Source organism: Larimichthys crocea, chromosome XVI (genome assembly GCF_000972845.2).
Source record: "Larimichthys crocea isolate SSNF chromosome XVI, L_crocea_2.0, whole genome shotgun sequence".
NCBI classification, from domain to species: domain Eukaryota; kingdom Metazoa; phylum Chordata; class Actinopteri; family Sciaenidae; genus Larimichthys; species Larimichthys crocea.
In genome coordinates, this window is record NC_040026.1 from 19,166,027 (window position 1) to 19,193,145 (window position 27,119).

Consider the following 27,119-nt stretch of genomic DNA (forward strand, 5'->3'; position numbering starts at 1 on the left):
TGCCGCTTCCTCTCTTCGGTTCGCTGGGTAGTCAGTTTGCATTTCACACCAGGGTTTCACCTGCAAGCGAACCGAGGCCCATGTTTTCAGGCGGACCAGAGTTTGCATGTTTGGTCCGCACCAAGAGTATGGATGAGCTTTCCTACCCGCCCAAACGAAGCGTACTATCCGAGGTGACGAACTCTTGGTCTGGTTAAAGCGGATAAAACAGCTGCGCTCTTAGCAACAACAACTATGTGTTGAAATGACGATGCCTCCATTGGTTCAATCGAAGGAATACACTTAGATTTTAGGAGCTTGATGAACAAACAGTGATTGAACAAAAGAGCAGATGACACAATAATAAGAAGCATGCGTTTGTTCTCTTTCTCCATGTATATATTTTATTATCTTTGACAAATTAAAAGTAAAGTGGTATAAATAAAAACATCAGCATAAATGCTGAAAATGCTTCCATATGCAAAACAGCTGAGAGCAAAGAAGTGCTTCGACGGGAGAAGGTGAATGAAAAACCTCCAAGGTTTTCTTGACATAAAAATTCTCCTAAGAAGCCTCTGTGAGTGTGTGTGTGTGTGTGTGTGTGTTTAAATGTGTGTGGCATACTCCATGATGGAGAGGCAATCCTCATCCAAGTCCTCCCCTGACAATACCCACACAGTCACCTCCTCTGTGTGTGTGCTGTCTAGGTGTGTGTGTGTGTGTGTGTGTGAGCTCTCATTCCAGATAAGGCTGGCTCAGCAGGGTAGGGGTGCTGATAATATTGTCGATGTAGCCAGTGTGGATATTGAGTCATAAATAAACACACACACACACACACACACACACGCAGAGTTGAGGACACACACTCACAGTCATATGCACAAACATAAATAGAATTGAAGGGCAGCACAAAAAACAATTAGGACTAATCATCATTGTTGGTGCTTAATGCTGGAGGAAAGGGCCGGGGTTAGCAATATTTAAAATAACTCCAATGTATAGCAAGCGACACACACACACACACAGTCTCAAGAGTCAGAGGAACACACAGAAACACACACATTATCCCCACTAAGCCCATTCCCTGCTGTGCAATGAACCAAAGCTTGTTTTTCGTCAAAGTGCCCATGCCACATCTTAAACAAACTAAGCTCTTGGGAATGCATCAGCGATAACAATGTTGCAGCACTGTAAATTCTTACATTATCACCGAGAGGCAATTTAAGAGCGAATGGTTTTATTATCCAGATTCACAGGGAAATGAGATAGGGCACTTCACACACTGCAAGCGAGGCACAAAGTAGAGATTCAGTAGGAAACAAGAAAGGGAAGAGCTGAAACGGCTCGAGCCGTCGTTTCCGCGAGGCACCTCCTCTTTAAATACAGTCACTGCGCTGCTGGTTCTGTTTACATTGTCAATTAATTGTATGTGATGACAGGGATTGGTCTGCTCACATACTTGAGATGGTCATTTTATATATGGACGGATTAGGAAAGTTCCTAAATGATTATTTTCTTATTAAGCACATACCAGGACGTTGGTTAAACCCCACCTCCAAACAGGACGGCACTACACCTTAGCGACCATGACGAGGCACGACGAGCCTGCCAAGCTTTCGATTTGTCTTCACGTTGCAGCAGTGTGCTTGTGGCTATAGCAGAAGTGATGCTCGACAACTAGAGTGTTTGGAAGGTTGTGTCTTTTCATTTATTTATTTATTAAGCTTTCAAAAATTGAAAACAACAGAGCAGTCTGCTGTCTGCTCTGATCAGTGGCAGTATAAGGACGCTCATGCTCATGCTGATGTGCCATTACCACATCGGCTGTGCTGCTTCTTCCTCATGGGTAATATATATAAATATCAGTAATGGATCATCAGCAGATCCAAGTTGGGCCAAATGACACCTGGGTGCTCTAATAAGCCATCTGTACATCACCTACCTGTCAATCAAAGCAGCCACATTTTAAAATATGCATAACTTTAAGCCTTAATATAATCTGAACGGGTCAGTACAGTTCCCATGAACGGGACACTTCCGCATTGGCTTCATTTCCAGCCTTGGAGGTTGGCATGCATGGCTAACTTTTTACTGAATGCATATTTAAAGATCTCTTTACAGGGTTCTTATTTATGGTGCGAAGCCGGTTTTTTTTTTACTTCACAGTGGAGGTAATGTTCGCTTAATTAACTAGTGGGCCACAGCTGCATTCTAAAACGAAGAAATCAAAAGTTAACACACGTTTCAGGGACTAAATCTACCAGCGTTATCACTGTAAAATGAACGTCCGCTGCACGAGAATGGAAAGTTGCAGCATTAAGCGAACCAGCTCAGGTTTTTTGTCCTCAAAAGCACAGTCACCGTTAGATTCAACCAGGCAAAGCTTCTGAGAATTCAGAAAGAGAAAAAAAAAAAGGAGCAAACACAGCCGGTACCTACAGGCGTCATATTGGCTGTCAGCTACAGAGGAAGCAGATGCAGCAGAACATATTAGTGACTTAAAGGTAGAGGGCTACAAAATAAAACACACATAAAATATCTTGTAGTTACTTGAATGGGAACAGAAAAACCTGCATAATGTTTTTGTGAATATTAAAAATTCACTTGCACAAGGCAAAAAAAGCCATTTGTATATTAAAGCCAGAATATTTTGATAACCTGTATTTATTCATAACAATCCGAATCATCAGAACTGTAATCGTCTTAATTTAATGACAGCTCTGTATGCTTTTATCCTCACCTCCTCCACATCGTTATCCAGGGCTATGATGGCCAGCGGTGCAGACAGGCTGGCATTGGTCGCTATCGTGGTCCCCACTGGTGATGCCTCACTGACGTAGCCATGGTAACCGGTCTCCAGGAAGTAGGGCGCCTGGTTGTTTTCATCCAGGACTTCGATTTGGAGGTTGGCGAAAGCTGGCAAGGGGTGACCGTTGTCCTGCTCTGCCTGGAAAAAAGGAGGAGAGAGAATACAAATGATTATATTCGCCGCTGTGCTTCGCCTGCTGTACTCACGCTGCTGCTGCTGGTGAAGTGCTATTTAATGACAATTCCTCCAATATTATGTAGTAAGATAGCAGACAGATTAATTCTGACATCACTAATACATGTCATTTTTTGACATTTTCATCAATCTGTCACTTTTTGTGTAACTATCTTCTATCAAGATTTTGCTTTTTCATGGACTAAACTAAAGAACTGTGTGCAGTGGAGGTTAAATTCAAAGTAGTTGACCTTCACCTCAAAGTACTACTGAAGCCTCATTCAGACTCAATTTATTCCTCTTGGGGAGGTAGAGTGATTTTTTAAATTTTTTTTTCACCAGCACTCTTACAGCACTGCTCATTCTACCCACTGTAATAATTACAGCATCAATTACCTCCGGCTTCTTTAGAAACTTGCTGTTCTTTCAATTCAAATACCGCCAGAGCTTTTTCTCAGAGCGAGGAGCTGCTCGTCCTTCTACTTCTTTTAAAAAAATCAGCTCGGTGTGAAATTAAACTTTTCGTGTGAAAATGAAGTAAATCAAAAAATGGATTTTGCTAATCTGATAGAGAGGAAACCGGAATCAATTTGACATCAGGAAAGCAAGACTTGGTAAAAGCTTGTACTCAAACAAGAAAGTCTTGACTCCCTATGCCTCGCCCCCAACAGGGTAACCTTCTCTAATCATGTCACCTCAGTTGCCCAGCGTGCTGCTTTGCACGTCACAACATACAGTAAGAAAAGTCAGGTCTTACTTGACTCAACGTGCTACCCAACTACTAATACAGGCTGTGGTAATCTCACAACTCTATTACTGTAACGCCCTCCTGACGGTCTTCCCAGCCTGCACAGGAAAACCTCTCCAGATGATCCTGAACGCGGTGGCATGCCTGGTTTACAATCAACCCAAAGGGTCACGTTACGCTGCTGATCACCAACCTACTTGGATGCCCTTGTACAGCCATATCTTACCTCCTCCAATGAACGACGCTCGGCTCTACCTCCTCACCAACAACTTGACATGGTATTATTCTCGATGGACCTCTGAGATATTGATATCCACAGTCATAACGATATGTGTCTTAAGATGTGACTCAGATTCACCTCACACGGTATCTTTGTTCACGTATCTCCATCCTTGCCTCCTGTGCCTCCTGTTCATCTCTCCCACGCCCACATTAGCTGAAGCCTGACAGTCTAAAACACACTACACGTCTTCATAATTGCCTCTATACTTGTGTGTTTCTCTGTCTAAATCTCCGTACTATCCATTAGGTAACCTATTTTCTGTTTGCAATTTTCATCTACTCGTTCTTGTTGCTGTTTTTGCTCTCCCTCCTCCTCCTCCTCGCATCATCCATTAGTTCATGTTGGATCCATCAGCTTTACCATCCTAAACGTAAATATAAAGTCATTTTGCAAACGCTGATGTCTGTACACTTACATACGCGGACGCACGCAGACTTTTAACTACAGCAAAAGCATCCAGTGGAGGAAAAATTCCATTTTCACTTTCAGCAGAGCAGAAAGCTGATGTATGCTCGGTGGTGTAATTCCATTACTGGCCTAATTGAGACAAAAACACCTTCACACAGCATGAGAATTACAGGCATTAAGTGTGTTCAGAGGGTGCTTTCAAATGACAGAAGCCAGGAAGCACCAAATAAATACATCAAGTGGGGAACGTTTAGTCTTCATTTAACTTTACAGATTTTATTGATTAACAGCTTGATGGATATTTGAGGGTTAAAGGCTGTAAAGAAAAAGTACTGCACACTGAGGGAGCAGGGGAGGGGGGGTGGATTGCTGTTTCTGTGAGAAACATGCTAAATCAAATTAAACCTCCCATGTTTGCAGCCCCCCCGCATTTCTCACCTTAATAACCAGATCAAATCTGCGGTAGAGTTCCCTATCGATGGGCTTCAGTAGCAGGAGCTCCGCTGTGGTTCTGTTCAGACTGAAATATTCTGCATAGGACTCTGGCTTGCCTGAACGAGAGATAGATAGAGAGAGAGATAGAGAGAGAGCAGGCAATGAGACACAAACAGTGCAAGCAGGGTAAAAACAAAATATTAAATGTAGGGTAGAGAGTGTGTGTGTGTGTGAGAGAGAGCGAGAAGGAGAGACATCAGTAATTGGTTAAAGAATCAATATAAGTTCAGAGTATAAAAAGAGACAAGGAGGAGGAGAGGGGGGAGACAGAAAGGCATGGCTAATGCTCCCAGTTTTCTCATCTTGGCTCTCCACAGGTGGGGATGCACACACACACACATCACACATACATACATACTGTATACGGTGCTTTGGGATGGTGCATTGCTCAGCAGGGAAATCAAGGTCTGGAGAGAGGAGCAACAACACACACACACACATGTGCACAAAACCAGCATGATTGTCCTCCCTGCAGAGCCGGTTATGGATGTGTGTGTGTGTGCGAGCGCTTCTTTCTTAAGGTATGCCCTCGTGTCTACGAATCAAGGCCTCGGTAAACGCAGTTCCACTTTAAAATAACGTTGTTGTCCTGAGGAATTGTCAACCACTGTTTATGTGTAGTTTGATGAAGGCCACCATCTTATAAACAACTTTATTTCTTCTTTATTCTGCGTTTTCAAATTGTTTTTTTTTTGTTGCCCTATGACACCGTCTTTCATAATCCTTACTCAGGAGACAGATTTGTCTCACAGGAGGAGACTGAAATGCAATCACGTCTGTGTTATGGTAAATGTACTGCATTTATATAGCTTCTTTCTAGTCTTCCAACCACTCGAGGCGCTTGTACACTATATATCTCGTTCACCCGTTCATACTCTGATGGCGTGCAAGGTTTTGAGAGCTTATCATTCACGCACATTGACACGACGATGGCGCAGCCTTCAGGAGCAATCTTGGTGAAGCTGGGTATTGAACCGCCGATCATCTGATTAATGGACGACCCTGGCTCTCTGCTGTTATTTCACTATGCAGATCTCCATGAATGAAAATCAATGGTTTTCTTGTGACAGAAACAGTCAGAGTCACAACCTCTTTGATTTTGCAAAACGCTGCTTAACAAATACCTCACATACATCCTTACCCCTCCTGAGTTAATCCTGCACCTAAACATTTAAGTGCCTTCCTCAAAAAACCTTATAATCCTTCACTAACAATTAAGCCCCGGGCCTAAGGAGCCCCGAGACCACAGATCTGCATTTGACTAGATTTGGTTCTGTGAAGCCGTCCGTGAACAGATGTGCTGATGTCAGTTTGAATCACTGGGTTAGCTCTGTTGTTGTAGGTAAACGGTCTGTCAAATGAGGATTTCTTTTTGGGGAGGCCCATCAGGGTTAACTCAGGAGGAAAGAAGTTTGGAATATTCTTGTTGTTTCCGGCATTTTGTTTAATTTTTTTCTTAAAGTTTCATGCATCAAATTAAATAACATCGGGCATAAGAGAATTAAGAAACTGTTCATGTTCATCATTTAAATATTTGACAAATGAAGCTTTGACATCACATATTTTGCACATATGGCACATACTGCAATTTAGCAATCCTGCTTATTGACTTACAACAATGCCTACAACAATCTAATTCTGTGGATGTTACATTAATGTATATTCTCACAGTGTAAATATTGCCACATAACTCCCCCCCCAAAAAATAAACCTACCAATGAGGATGGTGTATAGTATCCCCGGCCTGTCAGAGGGAGGTTGTATGTTCCTGTCTTGGTCCACAGCTTGAATGGGTGGAGTCACATTGAGGGGACTCACTTTAATCTGGAAACAGAACCAAGCAGAACATTAGAGCACATCTATTAAAGAAGAAGAAGGTTTACTTGGTATAAGACGTATGACAGAATGAGGTCACAAAGTTCTAAAAGGACTAAATGATAAAACATAAGCAACAACAGAGCATGAACATTTCTAAACAGCAACAGGAGAGATGAAGACCAGTTTGTGCGGCTAGAGCCGCCACACTCTTAACCTTCTAAATACAGTAATTAGGAACTTACACCACAGTGGTGCACGGTAACAGCTTTGCGCGGTACATGAACACGGCATTACTTTGTGTGTTTTATTCTGACTGTGAACAAGCAAACTCAGAACATTTTCAACCGTTTCACCGACAGCGCCGGCTTTCATTTGTGTCACAGAAATCACTTCCATCCTGTTAAACTGTTCGATCCATCGCAGTTTATCAGGAATGCTGGTAAACTAACAAAAACAGCTACTGCTTCGAGCAACAGTAAAAAAGATTTTTGTCTTGGTGGTCTGTCCAACAGGCTCGGAGCCTTTCAGCAAAGCGAGTGAGAGTGCTGCAGAACACACCGCCGCATGCTTTAAATCACATCTAGAGCATGCATGCACGTGAACCACCCACACATAAAAAGCTATTTACTGTATGTGCCAAAAGAAGAAAATGGGTTGGAAACACACAGAACAACAATTAGGACCCATTTCTATTGTGTATATTTATTGTCTATATAAATGTCTACACACACATACAACTGCAGGAGCTGATGCATTCGTATGCGAGTGCGGCCAGGCTATAATGTTGACTTATAATAGAATAATATGCTGGGGTGTGGGCTGTAGATGCCCCTAATGGGAGAAACATTACATGTACACGTATATAGAATAGACCCTACAACCTCTAAAGCTGTAAAATGCCCAAGGCAAGCACACCGACAAGACTGCACGTATTCCCAAATGTGCATGAATGCATCAGCACATGCCTGCCTGCCTACACACACACACACTATAATACGCTCATACACCTGCTATGATACAATACTTTAGCACCACTCCTGTCATGCAGCACTTAAAATCTACTAGCCATCATAGAGTTATATCTCCTGTTGGCTGTCACCGGGGAGGGGAGCGGAGGGAGTCGCGGGCGGAGAAGAAGTTATGGCGAGTAATGAAGTGGAGTAAAAGAGGGTGTAAATATATGGGTGGGAGATGAATCTGTCAGGAGGTCAGGGTAAACACGGAGCAGAGAGAGATGTAAATGCAGCCAAGAAGAAAGAGGGAGTCAAAGAAAGACACTGATACGGCCATTTTTGTATTTTTGTTGTCGACGCCGCTTCACAATGGACAACAACAACTAGAAAAGCTCAAAAATGACACTAGACAGTATCATTCACCCCAACAATAGGCACTGATGTAGTTTCTGATACTGCGAATAATCACAGTCACTGATAATAACATTGATGGCCTTTACAAGACGGCTCACCAGCAGCAATTCAACTAAATAATGGCTCCTTTAATAAAACATAGAAGTAACCTGCTCAAGCTGGTCTGTTACAGTGACCTTTATGCAATGAGCTCATCTCTAACTGAGGATTAAAGCGAATGAATTTATATATAGAATTTGCTGAATGACCTGATCCATTTCAAAGCAGCTCGTTTGATCCTTAAACGCATGGATCATCCACCCCATGGAGAGTCTGACCGCCTTCTGTCACACTGAGTTTTTATTTGAACTTGTACCTATTGAAAAGGCTGAATAGTTGTTTAACACGCAGCACTTCTTTGAACAGTGAACAGCACTTCACAGTCGTTAACGGCACTAACGATGGCGGCTTTCCACAAACGTATTTTCTTAAAAAAACATTACATATCAAGTGTATGTATTAAAAGGGCTTGTTTTCTTTAAACAGTTCAAAGCTAAAGCCACTAAGAGGACAAGAAAAAAAAAATCCAGTGACTGCTTTCTCTTCTATATTTTATGCTAATTAACTTTATGTTAACTGATCTGATTAAACAACTAATCATTTCAGCTCTAACAGGAACTGTACAGTACATTTTTTGTCGTTGTCCCCTGTGCATGTCATGACGAAGCAGAAAACTTCCGTGGCTGGGAAGTGACGCCATCGTGGCAGTTCCTTAAGCGTCCACTTGAGGCTGGCTCCAGAAGTAAGTCAGTTTCCATAAGTCCCCATGTTAATATGTCCAACTTCACAGCAGAAATAAACATGTTTACAGCCTGGTACAAAAAACAGTTTTTTAGTTAATTTAACTGAGTCTGAATTTCTATTTAACTCATCTGTTCAAAGACTTCAAATTATGCATAATAACAGTGTGGCTGCTTTGATTGATTGACTTGATTTGATTGACAGGTGGGCGCCGTTCAAATCCAACATCCATTCTTTATACCGTTTATGGTCCTCACTTGGAAACAATTGTGGTTACTAGTGCGAGTTCATAAACCGTGCGAGATCAGTTAGTTACAATTACAAATAGTCAAACCAGATAACTCGAGAAGAGCCAGACAAAAACTGAACTCACTTCATGATACAGGCCCCGAAATATCTCTCCAAGCACATAAAACAAGCTGGGCAGGCCGTGTTAAAAGCCTCTTTAGTCACTGGGCTTTCAAGGCTTACTGTCAAAAAAAACATGCAAGCTGGCAGGATCAGGTGAGCTGAATCAGCAGGTAGAATATGAGCAACAGGTAGCAAGCTGACATGAATGACTCAGACAACAACTAGGCAACAGCAGCAGGCAAATGTGTGTGTGTGTGTGTGTGTGTATAATATAGATATAATATAATATAGTATATAATATATAGATATATATATATATATACATGGGGAACTAATGAGCAAATGAACAGCAGCTGTGCAGGCAGGTGGCTGATCCCAGAGATCAATAAAAGGAGAGAAAAACCCGCCGAGGGTGTCTTATGGTCAGGTGAGACTCTGTGTCAACCACTAAGATACGTTCCTCGTGGTGCAACAGAGACACAGCACTCCCCTATCACATAAAAAAAAAAAAAGGGATTGCCATTTCCACAACGCAGTGCACCGCAGTGCTGCAAAGTCACAGTCCTGCAAAGTAAAGTTGGGATGTGTAGTGCCCTATTCCTTCATGCTCTGTTCCTTTTAAATGCAGTTTGCAGCAGGTTATTAACCAGTCTGACGTCACGTCGAACTAAAGGAGTGCTCAGCTCTTTAGGGAGTCGTTTACTGTTTTGTATATCAATAAGTCTATGTGTTCCTTGCAGCCATACATTTCTGAGCTGCAGAGGCAGCGACGCTTTATGAAGTGGATGTGTGAACGTGGCCTGACAGCCAACTCCTTGGCATAAATGACTAGTATCTAGGTGTGTGTGTGTGTGTGTGTATGTGTGTGTGTGTGTGCAGGAGGGAGGGAGGAAGACAGAGAGAGAATAGTTATGTTGGCTCGGAGGCTCTGAGGTTGTCATATCTTATCAGTCTGATTAGGACTCAAACTATTACGGTGCCTTGACTCTCGCCTCCTCGTTCATTCCTCTCCTCACATCACCTGCTCGCCTTTCTCACGGCACGGCACAGCAACAGCTCTTTGCTGCACTTTAACACTTATTCTGTGTTTCCACCGCTCTCGTCACATCTCAAATATCCTATCCATCCATCCATCCATTCATCTAGGAAGCTTTGGGGAGGAGCAAACCCTCAGTGTAAACTACACTCACTATATATATACACATATATCAGGGTTCATTCGAGCAGAATGTCATGTTGGATGGCTTCAAAGTCTCGTCTTAATCAATCAAAGGGGCTCCTGAGAGGCGGCTGCTTTGAATAGAGAGAGGTGCAATGAGGCGGACCTAATGGGTGAGATCAGACTGTTGGCATTTACCTGAAACAGTTTAGTTAAAACGGTCACGTGAGGGGAAAAAAACAAAAAAAAACACCTTTGGTTTTCTTCGATGCATTTCACATTTCCCGTGACATTTCTTCCCTTTGGTTTTCAGGTGTTTTTATCTGCATGTGAGTCTCTCTCTCTCTCTCTCTTTTCTTATCTGTTGAGCTATAGTGGATATTGCTGTTTATGCTACAGTAGCTCTTCAGTTCTTTCACTTTTGATTCCAGTCAAACTGTAGCAAGCCTCCTCTGGAACTACCACTGTCAAAAAGAAAAAGAAAGAAGAAGAAAGAAAGAAAAGAGAAAAATCCTTGCACAAGGACTTGTTGTCTGCAAAGCCTTCAAACTTTTTGGGTGCCTTGTTTAAACTGGAGGTGGTTGATTTTTCCAATTTTTTATGTACACAAAACACATATTTCCACTTGTCCTTCAGATAAAAATGCATGGAGATTAAGATTACCTAACTTTACCTGGTCTCAAGCACTCAAAGTCTCGGTTTATCTGGTCTTGACTACAACACCGGCATACATTTTGACTTGTCATTGCAGGCGAAGCGAGTTGTACCTAATAATATTATCACAAACCAATTAAGCCATGTCAGTGAGCCAGCATTTACAATGCAAGAGGCCTGTAACTGGCAAAAATACATCATCATCATTCATTTTAAGTTTCGTGTTGTGCTATGATGTACATCAAAATGTGTGCTGTGGAAAGAGTCATCAGGTCTCCTACACATGAGCTATAAACTAACAACCGACTCCTATACAGTGAGCCCGGGATCACGGTGTCACGTGAAGGAGAACCTTCCACTTGTCTGAATGATCCCATTTTTCTTTACCGCTGCGCTATGTTGTAAGATTATAGATCCTGAAATCAGTGAAGCATCTGGAGTCAGCGGCAAGCTGTGTACTAGGAGCAAATTGACAAGTGAGAAACGATCCTTGTGTGCTTGATGCGAGGTGTTTTAAGCATCGTCTCGGATTTTAAAACCCCCCTCAAGGATTTTCCCCGACATAACTTTTCAGTGTGTCTGCCTCTGCTTCTCTCTATCTCCCTCCTTGATTCCCCCCGCCGCTGCTCCTACATCGTAAACCCTGTCCTTGTCTGCGTACACTTGCTCCTTCTCAAAACCACAAGGTGTAAAGTTGATTTACTCCTGTTGTTCCACACTGTGTCTCTCCTGGCTTGGAGAAAACTGTGTGTGTGTGTGTGTGTGTGCCCAGTGAGAGTGTATGTCTGAGGGAGGAAAGATTAGAAAGGGAGAGAGGTGTGAAGTCTGTCTGGAACTGAGCATGTGTGTGTGTGTGTGTGTGTGTGTGTGTGTGTGTGTGTGCACGTTTGACAAAGATCTCAGTATAAACAAAGAGATGAAGTAGACAATGTCCAGTTAGGCATGACTGCTCTACTGGCTTGACACTGTTAAGGGTATATGTGTGTGTGTGTAGGTGGATGTGGAGGGTGTTAAGGCATGAACGCACTGTAGCCTGTCACCATCAAGGGTGTGTGTGTGTGTGTGTGCTCGTGAGCCTGTGTGTGTTAAGGGATGAATGCTCTGCTGACTTGTCAGAGTTGAGGATTTTGCCTGCAGCAACTTTGTCTCATTTACAAAGTGGTATTGTGCGTCGCTCTGGATAACAGCATCAGCTAAACGCCAGAGATACAAACGCAAAATGATATATTAGGGCTTCGTAAGCATAAACACACAGCGCGGCGTTGTAGACTCACGTTTAAAGCGCTATACAAGAGACTTACAGTACAACCTGTCAGGAATAACACGGATTAACTCCAACTATTTGTCCAAAACAGTCTCTCAGGGTCAGTAAATACACTGGCTTACCTCTCAATTGCAGCAACATCATTCTGCGATAGATAATTAAAGTTTTATCAACAGGACATGACATTTTTCTAAAAAAAAAAAATAGTTTGGACGTAAAAATATAAATCTCTACAGGCCACATCATGTGAAGAACACCTTATCATTAATGAAATGTCGCTGCAAATTAAGCAAATTGCTCATGAAATCTGAATATAGTTCGAGGACATGTGCAGGAGCGCACATTTCCGAGACGTGGATGAGTTTTAGCCTTTGCACTAATTACATGACAGCTAGTTTGCGCTGATACAAGTTTTAAATGTCAAGATGAAGAAATGAATGTTTCATATTTTTACCGTCACTGCAGGCGAGGTAAAAGCTCGGAGATGTAAAAGAACGAGTCTCGTTTTGTAGCAGTTTAGGAGTTACCAGAATAAAGTTGGATAGCTTCCCTTAGGAGTTATTAAACCATCTGTCTGTAATCTGTATGCGTAATATTACTGAAGTCAGTAGATATGCAGGAGCAGCATCAGTTCTTCAAGATCTTTTTATAAACAGTTAAATATGGATACGTATAAATAGGCAGAAGAGTTTAGCTCTATTAAACTTAATATAAGCTTTAAATGGTTAAAAACACAGCAGTACACGTCATCACACAGATGGAAAACATCATCAAACATGCACTGTACACACAGATACAATACAGTGTGTATATTATAATATATGTACATAACAGGCACAGCACACTTACCGGGTCTGTCAGCTCCAGTACATTAGCCCTGTATGTGATGGGACTGCAGTCACGGGTCTTTCCCACAAGCGTGCAAGGTAGAAACATGGGACCCAAGTCATCACCGTCCAGTACATCCACAGTTAGAGTGGTGGTGGCTGTACGGCGTTCACTTGGATAGGGTGCTCGATCCTGTAAAGAGAGACAGAGGGGTTTTATTGTATTGGTAGATGATGATACACTTTCTTATTTACATACTTGTATATCTTTAGGTTTAGCTGCTGGGACCTATTAAAGCCTTACTTACCATCTTTTATCTCCATTTATACAACCAGAGCAAATAAACTAGACTTCCAATGCATTTATAACTAGTTTCAATATAAATGATTGTTCCTAGCTTCAACAGCAAATGTTTAGGTACGGTTAGTTTAATCTCTAACAGTGTAATTATGGTGTAATTTATTAACATAGGCACATTTAAAACTAAGTTTAAGTTAGTCCATTTGCTACAGAGGTTCTTCCAGGTATGAGATATACTATATTAGCTAACGTTAAATCCATATTTAAATTTTTTTTTCTCTAGCCTTTCAACAAAGGGCATTGACGTAGGACAGTACCAGAGTTTAGCTTTGGTTTTGCCCGGGCAAAGATGCTCTCATTCCGGTACACACCACCTGTGAGAGGACGCGAACCGCTGTTGGTGTAGTGGTTCAACGAGTGACCCTGTTTGTCTCCTGTTTTTTTGGGCAATTTTTTTTATTCTGTTTTTCTGAGTAATTACTTTTCTGTTTTTCGTGGTCATTTTTTTCTGAATTATCGAGGTATTTCGAAATCCCGCGAGAACATCCAACCTGCAAGTGACTCGCGTCCATTTATTGCGACTCCTGCTCTGCACGTACGTGCCCCACTGTCAACTTTCTACCATACCGGATCAATAAAGGTAAGGCATGTAATTAGTTACACACAGGGTATGATACTCTTGTTATGTTTTAGACTTTATCCTTCTATTGTAAGCCTATTGCTCAATGTAGCAGGTAAGGGATAGACGAACACATCTATCGGTATGACTTGTCAGGTAAGCTACCAGCGTATGACATGGGTAAAAAACAGGAAAATACTCTGTACTTTCCTGTTTTTTACCCACAGACGCATCGGCTGACGGGTCATCAGTTAACAAGGTCCCCAATTAAACCAAAACACCTGGTGGTTTAGCGTTAGCTACATTTAGCCAACTTGGGCGATAACCTGGCAGGATTTTATCAGACCTAATGTTCCAAAAATTCATCCATCATCTCCTACCAACATGTTAGCTCTCAGGTGAGTTAGTTAAACCTCGGGACTGCCTGCAAACAGACAGACTTCCTCTCAGTTAGACAGCAGAGGATGAGGACAGACATCTTGTCCTGTGTAACCGTTACAGGCGGTGGATGTGATGTGGAACTACAACACAACCACAGGGCCATGTAAAGAAATAACATTTCATAAATTAAGTGATAGATTCCAGTGGAAATGTTTGTGGTTTAATTCTCCTTTTTAAAAAGAAAAATACAGACAAAAAACATATAGAAGTAGGCTGACACACAAAGAAAAGTGGATGTACTTTAGGAGGAGACCTTAACCTAAATAAACAGTATTTCATTTAAGGCTTTTTTGAAATATGAATACGGGAGTTCTTGAACTGTCTCTCACTCTTCTGTGTACACATTTTTCACTTCAGTACTTCAGTCTACTTGTTGAGCTGCTCAACCAATTACACACAGAGGTAAGGAAACACTTAACAGACCCTGTTCATCAATAAAATCGGTGTGTTTTCTGTTTTTATTTCAAGATAATTAAGATATACACAAACCAGATTAGTATTATTAGTATTATTATTTGTTTGAAAAGCTCTCAGAGCTAAATAGTCAAATCAGGCAATCTACAGGAAGTCTCTGAAAGTGAACAAGCAATTCAACCATCAAATGTCCACAGTTTATTTTTGAAAACATAAACATATAAAGATTATATCTGTTTGTGTGAGACGTCTAGATATCATCTACAAACACATTTTGTGTGGTTGTGTCTGCATATCGGCGCTTGTTTGCCTCTTTTTTAGGAGAAGCAGTTGTTTTTTTTTTTGCCAAACTAGATAAGAAGCATAACACCTTAATTAGGTTTTGTTAAACATTGTGATTTACTGTTCTAATTTAATTACACCTGCACCGACATTATTCTCTCCTTAGTGTCAATCACCTGGCAGCAAAAGACAGAAATGGAAAGTATAAAAAGGAAATAATCCCATCACAAGCGTGGTGCCTCACACACTTTACTTTTTATTGTAAAAACCCATGTGTTCTTGTGGGGCGTCTTTCATAACCAAGACAGCAGTTAATTTCAAGCAACGACTGACACCATAAAGAATCTAATTATACACTGCATGCATCGCAAAATAACGGGGGAAATGTAAACTAGACGTGGTGACAGCAGAGAACAGCCTCCACAGTCCACAGCACATAAAATAACACGGTATTCAGTTTTTCATTCTGCGATCGACCCTGCCCACGTTTGCCAGCTTTAAATTATTTTGTCTCCACTTATGTCGTTTGCAACCAAGGCCATCAGAAATAATAACAAACAGCATTTTTTCAGTCGAGTCAAATTGGCTGTAGCTTAATATTTAGCGTACAGACATTAGAGAGTTCTCATCCAACTTTTCGCAACAAACATATTCCCCAAAGTTATGTTTATGTATTATTTTCATTGCTGATGCTACATATTTAAAGGCACGTGATGCTAGAAAAAATAGCGATTAGACGTCATCGTTCTGCCTTTTAGATCAATTATTCAAAAAGGTCATGAGTTTGTGTGGCTCAAGCAATCACAACTTCATTTTTTTTGCATATAGCAGTAACCCTGGTTGCACATGGCCGTCTCTTTGCTGAGAATTTATAGCGAGACACTCAAAACACTCTTAATATTGTATTCCCATGATCGGTGAAATATGTCAGGCTTTCAAGAAGTCAGAAACACATTAATCTTTCAGTGTACTGTTGACTTTTAATAATGCTTTCAGGGTAAATGGGCCTTGGGACATATTAATATTCGCCAGAATACTTTATTGAGAACTAAAGGTTTTGTAGCAAGGTTTTCCTGTCACAACAGAAACCTTAATGGCGCAATCGGCGACTTAAACAATTTTCTGTCACTCCTCAGTTTAGATCCTTCAAATGTCTCCCACCACTTTCGTAAATGAAACATAGTGCTATGAAATAAAAGGAAGAATGCATTAACTGTATTATTAGTATTATTATTATTATTGTTATTCATTTTCCATAAAAATACATGAATGCATAATATTTTAAATTAACATTTACCAATAAACCTGCATGTATTTGGACTGTGGGAGGAAACCGGAGTACCCGGAGAGAACCCACACAGGCAATGCAAATTCCACACAGAAAGGTCACGACCTCAAAGCTGCGTAACAGTAGTGTTAATAAACATACACACAAAATTACACTTACGTTCGCCTGTATGATGACCAGGTACCGTGTTATCTCCTCATAGTTCAGTCTTTCTCTGAGAACCACGGCACCAAACAGTGTCAGAGGGATGTCAAAGGTTCTGTTTGTTGTCTGAAACGCACACAAATAACATTACAAACACAAACGTGGTGAGTCACTTACATGTTCAGAGGTTATTTCTTTTTTATAAACCTTTTTAGCGTTCCTCTATCTGACTGCCAAGAATCTGATTTTAATTTTACATAATTACGATGAGTAGAGATGTTTCAGAGATGAAGACTGATGAATTTCTATGAGGTTGGTAAAACTAGAACAAAAAAATGTCAAAAGTCCAGAGGACTATAAAACAGATCCCGTTGGAGCAACACCTCCAAAACTTCTTTAAATCTTCCTCAAACTATTCGTCAGTAAACTTGTTAGCTGTCTCGCAACTACGACTGATGATAAGACCCCAATGTCTGCAGCTAACCTACCGTAACATACATTTGTATATGAAACACATTTGTAACATAAAACCTCCATTAAAGCAACATTATGTAAAATAGATATTTTACGCACCGTGCGTCTGCACGGGGTATGATCACCCATGTGTTTTAAGTCACACACCACCAAATATTTCACTTGTTTCAGTGAAACTGTATCATATTCTATGGAGAATTATTTCCTAGCTTTCCCTCTCGATGTCCTCCAGCTGCTCCGCCTCAACTCTTGGTGATTTACTGATGGAGAGGAAACTGCTGGATGGAGGAATATAGGAATATAGACAGCCTGGCAAGTGGGCGATGTTAAAGGACCTGGCAGAGGCCGAGCATGGCAGAGTTAAAGAGACCTAAGAGGATGCCGAGCAGGGAAAAAGAGAGTGACCGAGCAAGACAAGAGTAAATCTGAGCTGTCTTGTGTTGTTGCACTTGCTTGACGTTTGAATGTTAACAAAGATGTTGACCTGCTTTTGATCCTAAGTAATATAATCATGACAAATACATGTGTACATCTGTCCATATTTATGACAGTGACCAATTTCTACAAAATGTTGCTTGCATGGTGTTAAATACTAAAATAATCAAACAAACACATGCTAAGACCTATTTTTTTTTAGGAGCTGCAGGAATCCTGTGGTTGTCTTAGTTTGAGATGTCACAGCTGGATGTATAACCTACCGGGTCTTTCGGGTTGTACTGGATGGTGTACTCTATCTGTCCATTGGGGCCGTCGTCGATGTCTGTCGCTCCATTTTTCCCATAGAAACCAGAGAAGATAGTGGTGCCCACTGGTGTCAGCTGAAAACACAACGCCGAATGAGAATTTCAGTATCTTTTGCCTACAAGCTCACGCGACATGACGTCACTTTCGTACTCTGTACCGCTGACATCAAATAGCTTCTGTCCTGTGTTGTGTCTTCCTGACAGTGTCATGCAACTATAAGCTGTCTGTAGGTGGCAGAGATAAGAGAGAGAGGGACACATTAAAAAGTCTTCCCATGCGTCTGGTCATGAGCGATCTGGATACCCCACTGTCTACAAAACAAACAGAAAATGATTTGCAGTTTTATGTTTATTGTGCTCAAATGGGGCTTGAGAAAGAAGATCAGCTTGCGGCTGTTTGTCAGTTTCACTGTGCTTCCTGTCTGTCCACAGTCTGTGCCTCGGCCTTTCTCTCTATCACCACCATGAATGCTGGTTACACCTCATTGCCCCATCAAATAGAAATTTCTAGATAAAAGCGGGGCATTCGGTGATGGAAAATCATGTACAGTATGTTAAGGGTGCTTGTGACTTTTGAGACAAAAATAAAGCATGGTCATTGTTAATATCATTATTATTTGTTATTTCAGTGTAGAAAAATTCTAAAAACAGAAATCGTTGGACGTGAATGCTCAACATTATAAAAAAAACAAGTCAAAACAGATTGCAGCAATGACCAAAAAGGTGTATAGAGAAGCTTATTACAGCATACTATTGTCTACTCTTTACAGGAGACAACAGTAGAACAAATTAACTAACAACAAACAATTTAATCCAATATGCCACAATGTGTTAGTGACCTTCTCGATGCATTGTTATTTTTAATATAACTTAATTAGTTTAGCCATGAAATGTTTTCATGTAAATAGTTTTAATGCTGTAAGAGTTCGCTCGGTCACGTCACAAATGTCACAGCAGTGATACAGCCGTTGATAGTGTTTGCATCAGGCCTATAATTTTGAGCCGACTGCGTAAAGATGCTCCAAAATAGACTGACCCCACACCAGCAGTAAATTGTGCAGCCTACTAAACAGTCAAAGAAAAGCGAGAATAATAACAAAACAAATTCGACTTGCACAAAAAAACTTATTTATGGTGCTGTCTAACATTTAACCAATGTTAGACCAGATACAGACAGCGTTGGACTATGAAGTAAAAGTAAAATATCTCATAAACACAAATGAGGGATCGTTTTTCCTCTATTTTTAGCAGAACTGGTAGAAAAACTAGAAATCGACACAAATAACCTGGGTTAACTAGTTAGCAGTTCATGTATGGTATGTGTATTAATAACTACTGTTGTGGTTTATAATAATTTGTCGATTGTGCAAGCATTTTCATTTTGGCTTTTGTGTGTGTGCTTTAAATTTCACTTGGATTTTCACTGCACATGTGCAACAAGATGACTCACTTTCTAAAAAGAGATAAGAGAAGCTAAATATTTGGAGAGATAATGAATTAGATTCTTCTGAGAGAAATTCCCTAACCCTAAACCGAAAGTCGAACACTTGCCACAGCACATAAAAGGCAGAAGTGCAGAATCTTCAGTGATTTTGTGTAAAAAAAAAAGAGGTGTAATCTGCTGACGGCACAAGAAACATGCAAGATTAAGATTAATTCAGCTGCTGCACCGGTGATTTGTTACATCATTTCTCCTCAACAGGCTTATTGCTGCTTCCCACTGATCCAACAATGGTTTTCAGAACATCTCATGCTGTCACTTGGCCACTTTTGGATACGGCTCTAATGAAACAACTCCAGACTCGGGCACCTATGCCAAGTCATGAAATCAGCCACAAGGATCACCTTGTCCCCGGGAAACTTTCACAGTGAACTCATAAATTGTGTCCTAGACGTTCTTATAAATAACCATATTGCCATTCTTCATCTGTGCCTCAATTTCTTGCACTCAATAATTGTTAGTAATAGACATCTAAAAGCATGTTTAATGTAGTTAAAGCTGCTCCTGAGTCAATCTCTTAATATTAGATTTACTGCATTACGTGGTTGGAGTTCAGGGGGGGTGGCAATAGAACGGAGACAATAGCTGTCTGCCTGATGAACAGACTCAAATCTTAATTATTGCCCACATCAGAATAAATGTAGCTTTTTTTAAATTATCACCACCACATTTACCTTTCGCCTGGCACGGGACCATATTTTAGTATTTTTTATGATGCATCTCCTAAACTGTACGGTGGTCGCCGAAGTGAACGGAGGGAATTATTTTTGTCGGAGTAATGAGAAACTGGAGAGCTGTAAGAGGTGGCGAGGAGGAGGAGGAGGAGGAGGAGGAAAGACAACCAGAAATATATAGAGTGTGGCAGAGGAAAGGTGGAGAGGTTGAAGAAAGGTGACATAATGAAGAGCTGGGAGTGGTGAGGGGGGGGCATGGAGGTGGGGGAGAGGCTGCAAAAACAGAGAAGAGAGGCCAAGAGAGAGAGAGAGAGAGAAAGAGAGAGGGAGAAGACAGATTGAGTTGGACAGGCTGTGGAAGAGTCTAATGAGAGATTCTTCTGGGTACAGCTAGGTCTGTGCTGGCAGCAGGCAACATGTATCCTTGTCCAGTTTGAGTTTGAACCTCGTCTAGTTAAATTCTGCTCCCCCAGACTCAGGAGGACACACTTACTGTGAGATTGGCACCTTAAAGACTGTTCTAGATGCCTCCGAAAAACAGATTTAGCTGCCCCGAAAAACTCTCCGCTCACAGTACTGCCCTTCAACTTCAGTCTTGACAGTAAAAACGCCACGTACAATACAATTTGGTGAAGGTTTTTTTATTTTAAACACATTGCAGTATGCACCCACGTCAGGCTTTTCTGAGTGCAGGCCGATTCTGTGTCGGTGACATGGACCCCAGAGCAGCATGGGGGTAGAAAAAAATCAGTACAGTACACCTGATCTATTGTTCTCATATTGGACTGGACCGTGGCTCTCTCCCCCACCTCTGGTCTCTAGTCTCTAGACCCAAGAGTCCTGTAGCTGCCACCATGAAAGACAGCAGCACTGCAGGAGAGGTGCAATAAATGGTTTGTGATTTAGGTGAGAGACAGTAAAGTATTTCCACCACACTGAGCTTTATGGAATATTTCTTGACTTCACTACATCTCTGTGAGAGACAGCAGTTTGTGTGTGTGTGTGTGTGTGTATGTGTGTGTTTTACCTCGCTGACGGCGACGTAGTATCTCGGCTGTTGGAAACGTGGCGCGTTGTCGTTGCGGTCTCGGACGACGATGCGAACTTCGTGTAAAATCACAGTGCCGATGAGCTCGTTGGTGCACTGCACCTGAACCACGATGGACTGAATATATGAGGGAGGCTGAAATGATAAAAAAAAGAAGAAGAAAGGATGTGTGGTTAAAAGCTACAATTGCTACGGTCATGATAAATAATTAACAAGATCACAGATCATGAGCATCTGCCGGATGCTTTATAGAGAAACACAACAGGAGACTGGCTGTTTTCTAGTGAAGACGGAGCTCAAACTTAAGCAAATAGTGGGAAAAGTTGTGTTTATTTATCCTTTGTAGTCAAGTTATCTCCATCTGTTGAAACATTTCATCAAATGTCTTCTTAATTTGAGAAACAGTACTCAGTGTTTTTGTATTTCCAGCTATCTGACAATGAAGAGCCAAACCAAGAAGAGCAAAATATGTATGCAAAATTAAACTTTCAAGACTAGAGATGAAATAATATACGATTCAGTCGCCTTACGTCTCTATCCAGAACTCGTCCTGTGCTATTAAGGTAAAGGGCTTGTTTGGAAGGGTCAAGGATCACCCAGTAGTCGTAATTATCCCTTAGAGACAGAGAGATGGTACGATCCGGACCTTCAGCCACGCCATTTATCTGCATGTTCTCCACCAATAATGTTCCTGAAAAAAAACAAACAATAGAAATACTTGTATTAACCGATCAGCTAAAAGAGCGAGAGACACAAAGTCCAGACTTCCTGTAATATAATTCAAAGTTATGCAGAGAAATGTTTCCTGATCGAACTTTATTAGTTAAAGGAAAGGTCCGGTCTAAAGAAAACCCTCTGCTTTTTCTTCATATCCATTTCTTTATATACCTGGAAATTATATTTTGGTTGTAGTCAAGGTCAAAGGCAATAGATGGAGGAGCGCACAAACAAAGGGAGAGAGAGAGAGACAGCGTAACTGTAAAAAAATCTAATTAAGCGAGGCAAATCAGATATGTGGTCTACTTCGTTTGCTGTAATACAGTAATACCATTCTAGACCTAAAGTACTGTAGACCAACTGGAATACAAAATAAAAAATCCACATTTCAGAGAACGACAGAGAAAGCTGGCCTGCTGGGACACAGAAAAAAAACGTTTTAATGACTTCAACGCTTTCATCTGCATGATTTCTCACCAAAAAAAAAAAAACTCAAAATAAATCAAAGTAAATATTTTAATAAGACAGTCAGCAGAGATGGAATAAAACTTGATTCGTTTAACAGAGTCAACTCTGGGCGGCGAAGCTGTTTGGGAACGAGAGGAATATTGAAAGAAAGAGAGAGAGAGAGGGAGAGAGTCGGAGAAGTACTAAAACAGGCAAGACGTGATTTGAATATAAACCGTCACCTGTGTATTTTCGAGCGATGCATGTCATCTATCAATCAACGCAAAGCCAGAAAAATAGTCAGCAGAGAAGGGCGACGGGGTCAGAGGAAATAAGTTTCACAGGATGAAAGAAAAGGCAGATGGAGACATTTATAGAAACATTCTTTAATTGGTGATTGGCAGCATCTGTGAAGTGATTTAAAGTATTTTCATTTAAATTCATGCTAATTTACGTGTTTAGTGGGTTTTAATTACTAACCGTTCGTGCTTTTTCCATCGCATCCTACACAACTGGACTTTTAATTAAGAATCTCACTCAGTACACTTGCGTAGCTTGTCCTCAAGACTGTCACCAATCACTCTAAAAACCAGTGTGTATGTGTGTTTTAGTGTGTAGAGAGAGAGAAAGTGAAGCCTGCTGGCTTTTGTGCGTGTGTGTGTGTGTGTGTCACATACAACAACGTAAACACACACACGGGCCGAACGATCTCATATCTGATCCGCCAGACATAAAATTGGGTCACGGCCTTCCGCGCTGCCATGGAAACCATGTCAAATTGCCTTGGTTGACGTTAAATAAACGGGGGAAGTTTAATGAAATTGGTTTCTTTATATGAGAAACGGGATAGAAAATGAAATTCATTAGGGAGGAGTTTGATTCCTTGCCATCTTTAAGCTATCGCTCGTTCTGGTTTTCTGCAGAAAAAAACAAAAAAAACATAAAGTACAGGCAAAAAAGAAGGAGACAGATAGTGGCTACACCTTGTGTGACTGTTTCTAATTTCATTCCATAGACCGTCTCATATAAATGGGCTCTTTTCACAGTGACCTCACTTCATAGGACGTGTGACTGAATACTGCACTCAGCGGCACCTGATTAAATTGACCCGTGTGTTAAAGCGTACAGGCAGAACCACATGAGGCGAGTGTGTGTGTGTGTGTGTGTGTGTGTGTGTGTGTGTGTGTGTGTGTGTGTGTGTGTGTGTGTGTGTGTGTGTGTAGCAACCGTCCAAGAAAAAAAAAAGAAGCACAAAGAGCAATTAGAGAGGAAGAAAAATGAGAAAGATAGCGGAGGAAAGTGAGGTGAGAAAGATTGGGTTGAATGGGAGGCTGATAGAAATAAAGAGTAAAGGGAATATTAGGAGAAAATGAGCATTGTGCGGTCGCATTAATAGAATTTTTACAGGACATTAGCTTAACTGAATGTGGCGACACTGCTGGGGTGTCAGCCAGGTACGAGCCGTGGACTGAAAAGTAATCATCGCGTCTAACTGCTACTTCAGCTCTTGGTCGCGCGGATGAAAGAGGGGATTCAAGACAAATACCAGCACACAATAGGAGTGAACGTAAGCCCACATGAAGTGAATTTATTTGACCCGATATAATTTAATCAAAAAGGTTCATTTATTGTGAGAGAAACGGGTCACGTTGAAGGACAACGTGCTGTAATTAAAGCAACTATAATCAATAGTCCGAGCCTTCGCTCATGCTGATGAATCCTCAAACAATTATCGCCCGTCTCTGCAGTTTCTATAGACGTTATAAATTAGTATGTTTCCGAGGAGCTAGTTCGAAGCTCAAAGCGCGCCGTCTTGGTAACGCTGTCTCCTGGCTAATCCAAAAATAGGAAAGGACAAGATGTGCAGCATGTGTGGAACAGGTAATTTGAACAAGTGAGTTATATAAAAAAAAAAAAATCACCTACAGTACAATTGTCACGAATAGGGACCAAAACCAGGCTGTCAACATGTTTATTTCTGCTGTGAAGTTGTGCATTTTAACACAGTATGTGGGCTTTTGTAGCCAGCCCTCGAGTGGCATTGGCTTCATTTCACAGCCATCAAAGATACCGCTTGACAGAGTTTTCCTCACCTCAACAGAGCCTTCAAGCAACTTTCTGCTTCACTATCTGACCGCTCTCTGTTTTCAGCTCTTAAAACTACACTGCACACTAGGGCACAGGGCTACAGAATAAGGATTAGAGTTAATATCAAGGGCATCCTACCCAGGTGGCAACCTCCGGTGCTGGGAAGTGAAGCCAATGCGGAAGTGCTAAAAACTGTAATACCCTGAGTGTCCACTTGAGGTTGGCTCTCCATAAGTCCCTATGTTAAAATGTCCAACTTCACAGCAGAAATAAACATGTTTACAGCCCGGTACAAAAAACTGTTTTGGTCTCGATTTGGTCTAATTTCGCCGTTCATGACAAATGTACTGAGGGTGAATTTTAACTCACCTGTTCAAATGATATCAAGGCTGAGAGTTATGCATAATACCAGCGTTGCCATATTAATTGACAAGTAAGCGCCATTATAAAACCAATGCCACTTTCCTTGTCATCAGTTTCTCAAGCAGGGATGAAAAGAAAGAATCTAGGTGGCAAGATTTAGTCTTTCCGCTTTTCCAGGTGAAACACAAGGTTACTATCTAATGGTTTGTGTTCACGGAACAAAAGGTGGACGCTTACTAATGGCCCTTCTACTGTGGTTCAAGGGTTTCCATTGGCTGAGCCACAGTTAGGTTAATCTTCGATCAAATGACGATAACACATCGACCAAACAAAATTAAAATATAAACAGTGTATATTGTGAGTGAATGTGTTTTTTTTTTTAAAAAGGCCGAGGACAGTCATGTCTTGAATTTCATCTGAAAGATGTTGCAAACAGAAATAATAATAATAAGAAGAAGAAGCCTCAGGTGTGTTTACGTGGTACTTTTGACCAGACTTTATCCACGTGCGTCACGATGATGCCACAAACGTCTTTATCATTTGTGTTTCAAACAAGAACCTTAACCCTAATATGGATTTTTTTTCCTTTAGCTAATATACTTTGCTGCTAGAGATAACAGCTGGGACACTTTTCTATTCCAAACTTTAAATTATAATAACCAATTTATTTGCCTTCTGGGGCCCCTACAGCATTATCAGTGGTCAAGCTAGATTTGCAAACCTGAATATATTTAAAGCAGTAGGCTAATAATGTTAGAGCAGTAAGTGAAGACGAGTATATACTATACTATTATCTGCTACATGATGCATTTAATACACCAGGGGAACGTTATTATGTATGTTATATTATTGTGAAGACTGCTACATGTTTGTGTATTTCCACCTATCCACTCATTCTAATCAACCTTTTACTTGATATTATTAAAATCACATTCCTAATTTTAATATTATCTCCTTTTATGACATTTCCCTGAGGGGAAATTCCCCTAACTTGCATCTTGTTGCTCTCCTTCTCCTCCTCCCCCTCGCCTCCTTTCTTTCCTCGAGTCTCTCTCTCCCCCTTTACCAAACACCAACCCAAGATAATCACCCTAAAGCGAGATCCTCTATTAAATCTGTAAGACTATTTCACAGCCACAGCCAATATATGCATACAAACCAATCCAATACTAAATTATTCTTCAACAGCCCTGTTAGGAAGATTACTGCGCACACACACACACATAACACACATTTGTGCATGTCCTGTGGTATGTACAGTATACAATGAACACATCAGCACAAAGATAGACAATCCATGCAATTCATGAACACGAATAACAATTTTCCTGCATATTTCATTATTGCCACATATGCACAATCAGACAAAAGTAGACCATTATAGCTCCCTAAACCGTTTTGCAAGGCTATAACTCAAATTATATTTTGAATTAAATCTTTTTTGCATCCGTGTCATTGCAAAGGTCTAATTTCTATGCGGTGTGTGTCCGTGTAGAAATCCACTAGAACGACATCTTCTTACTGCCTGCCTGTTGAAATCTATAAAAAGAGGACACGATAAAAAAAAAAAAGTTGCTCATCTGAGTCGCCCTGTGTTACGTGTGCTCACAGCAATGAGCTCAAACAGCAGCGCTGAGTAATTTGCCGACTTGATATTGCCCTGGGTTTCGCCTCTCAGGCGACTGCTCAGACCTCTGATAAGCAGGTTGTACCTGGAGCCTGAGAGTATGATCTGCAGAGACTATTCAGAGCGCAGTCTATATTCTTACACTCAATATTCGCGATGTTAATTACATTACATATGACAGTAAAGAATAGTGCTCTTTTTATTGAAGATGCACACATATACTGTACAATATTTATCCACCATAAAGTATCGCATAGGTCTCTACGGATAAAAACTATATGTCATTATGAGTCAGGTTAGTGTAATTTGGAGAAAAAACAATGTATGTATGAATTTTATTATTATTTTTTAACTTATATAGATATTTTAAATTGGATTCACCAGTCACATACTTTCATTTATTTAAGTTTGATTTAAAAACTCTGACCTTTTGTGTCTCCCACACTAACCAAACTTACGCTGCTGTGTCAGTGTTGCATATAATTCAAATATAATGCAGTGATGTAGGTGATTTAATTTGCACACAGTGAAAAAGTCTAATACATTGTTGCTGAAGCGTGTATTAAGTATGAAGAGTATATAAAGACTGAGTGAAAATGGTAAATAGAAGAAATAAGAGCTTAATGGAACGCATTAAGCCATCAACAGATATAGACATGCCAGCTGGGTAGATGACAGGCGTGGCTCTCCTCTGTCCAGTGTTGCTGTGCTAATCTCTTTTCATGTCAGTTAGGATTACAGTTATCAGGATTCATAATTTAAAACGGTTACAAAGCAGACATGGTAAACATCATGACAGGTTTCTGAACCGCGATCTATAAGCTGCAGATAA

The 27,119-nt window shown here is 40.8% G+C and overlaps 1 protein-coding gene across 3 annotated transcripts in view; it reads right to left on the reverse strand.

Annotated features, from left to right (window-relative positions):
* Nucleotides 1–27,119, reverse strand: part of LOC104932610 (protocadherin-15) — a 163,715-nt gene that overhangs the window by 92,441 nt on the left and 44,155 nt on the right. For all 3 annotated transcript variants that reach the window (XM_027289595.1, XM_027289594.1, XM_019271968.2), the window contains 8 exons: nt 21,576–21,736; nt 21,025–21,180; nt 17,778–17,897; nt 16,621–16,731; nt 13,139–13,309; nt 6,612–6,720; nt 4,840–4,952; nt 2,720–2,926 (listed from right to left, as the gene is read on the reverse strand). In XM_027289595.1, the coding sequence (XP_027145396.1) occupies nt 2,720–2,926; nt 4,840–4,952; nt 6,612–6,720; nt 13,139–13,309; nt 16,621–16,731; nt 17,778–17,897; nt 21,025–21,180; nt 21,576–21,736 (1,148 nt within the window). The remainder of the gene's footprint in view (nt 1–2,719; nt 2,927–4,839; nt 4,953–6,611; nt 6,721–13,138; nt 13,310–16,620; nt 16,732–17,777; nt 17,898–21,024; nt 21,181–21,575; nt 21,737–27,119) is intronic.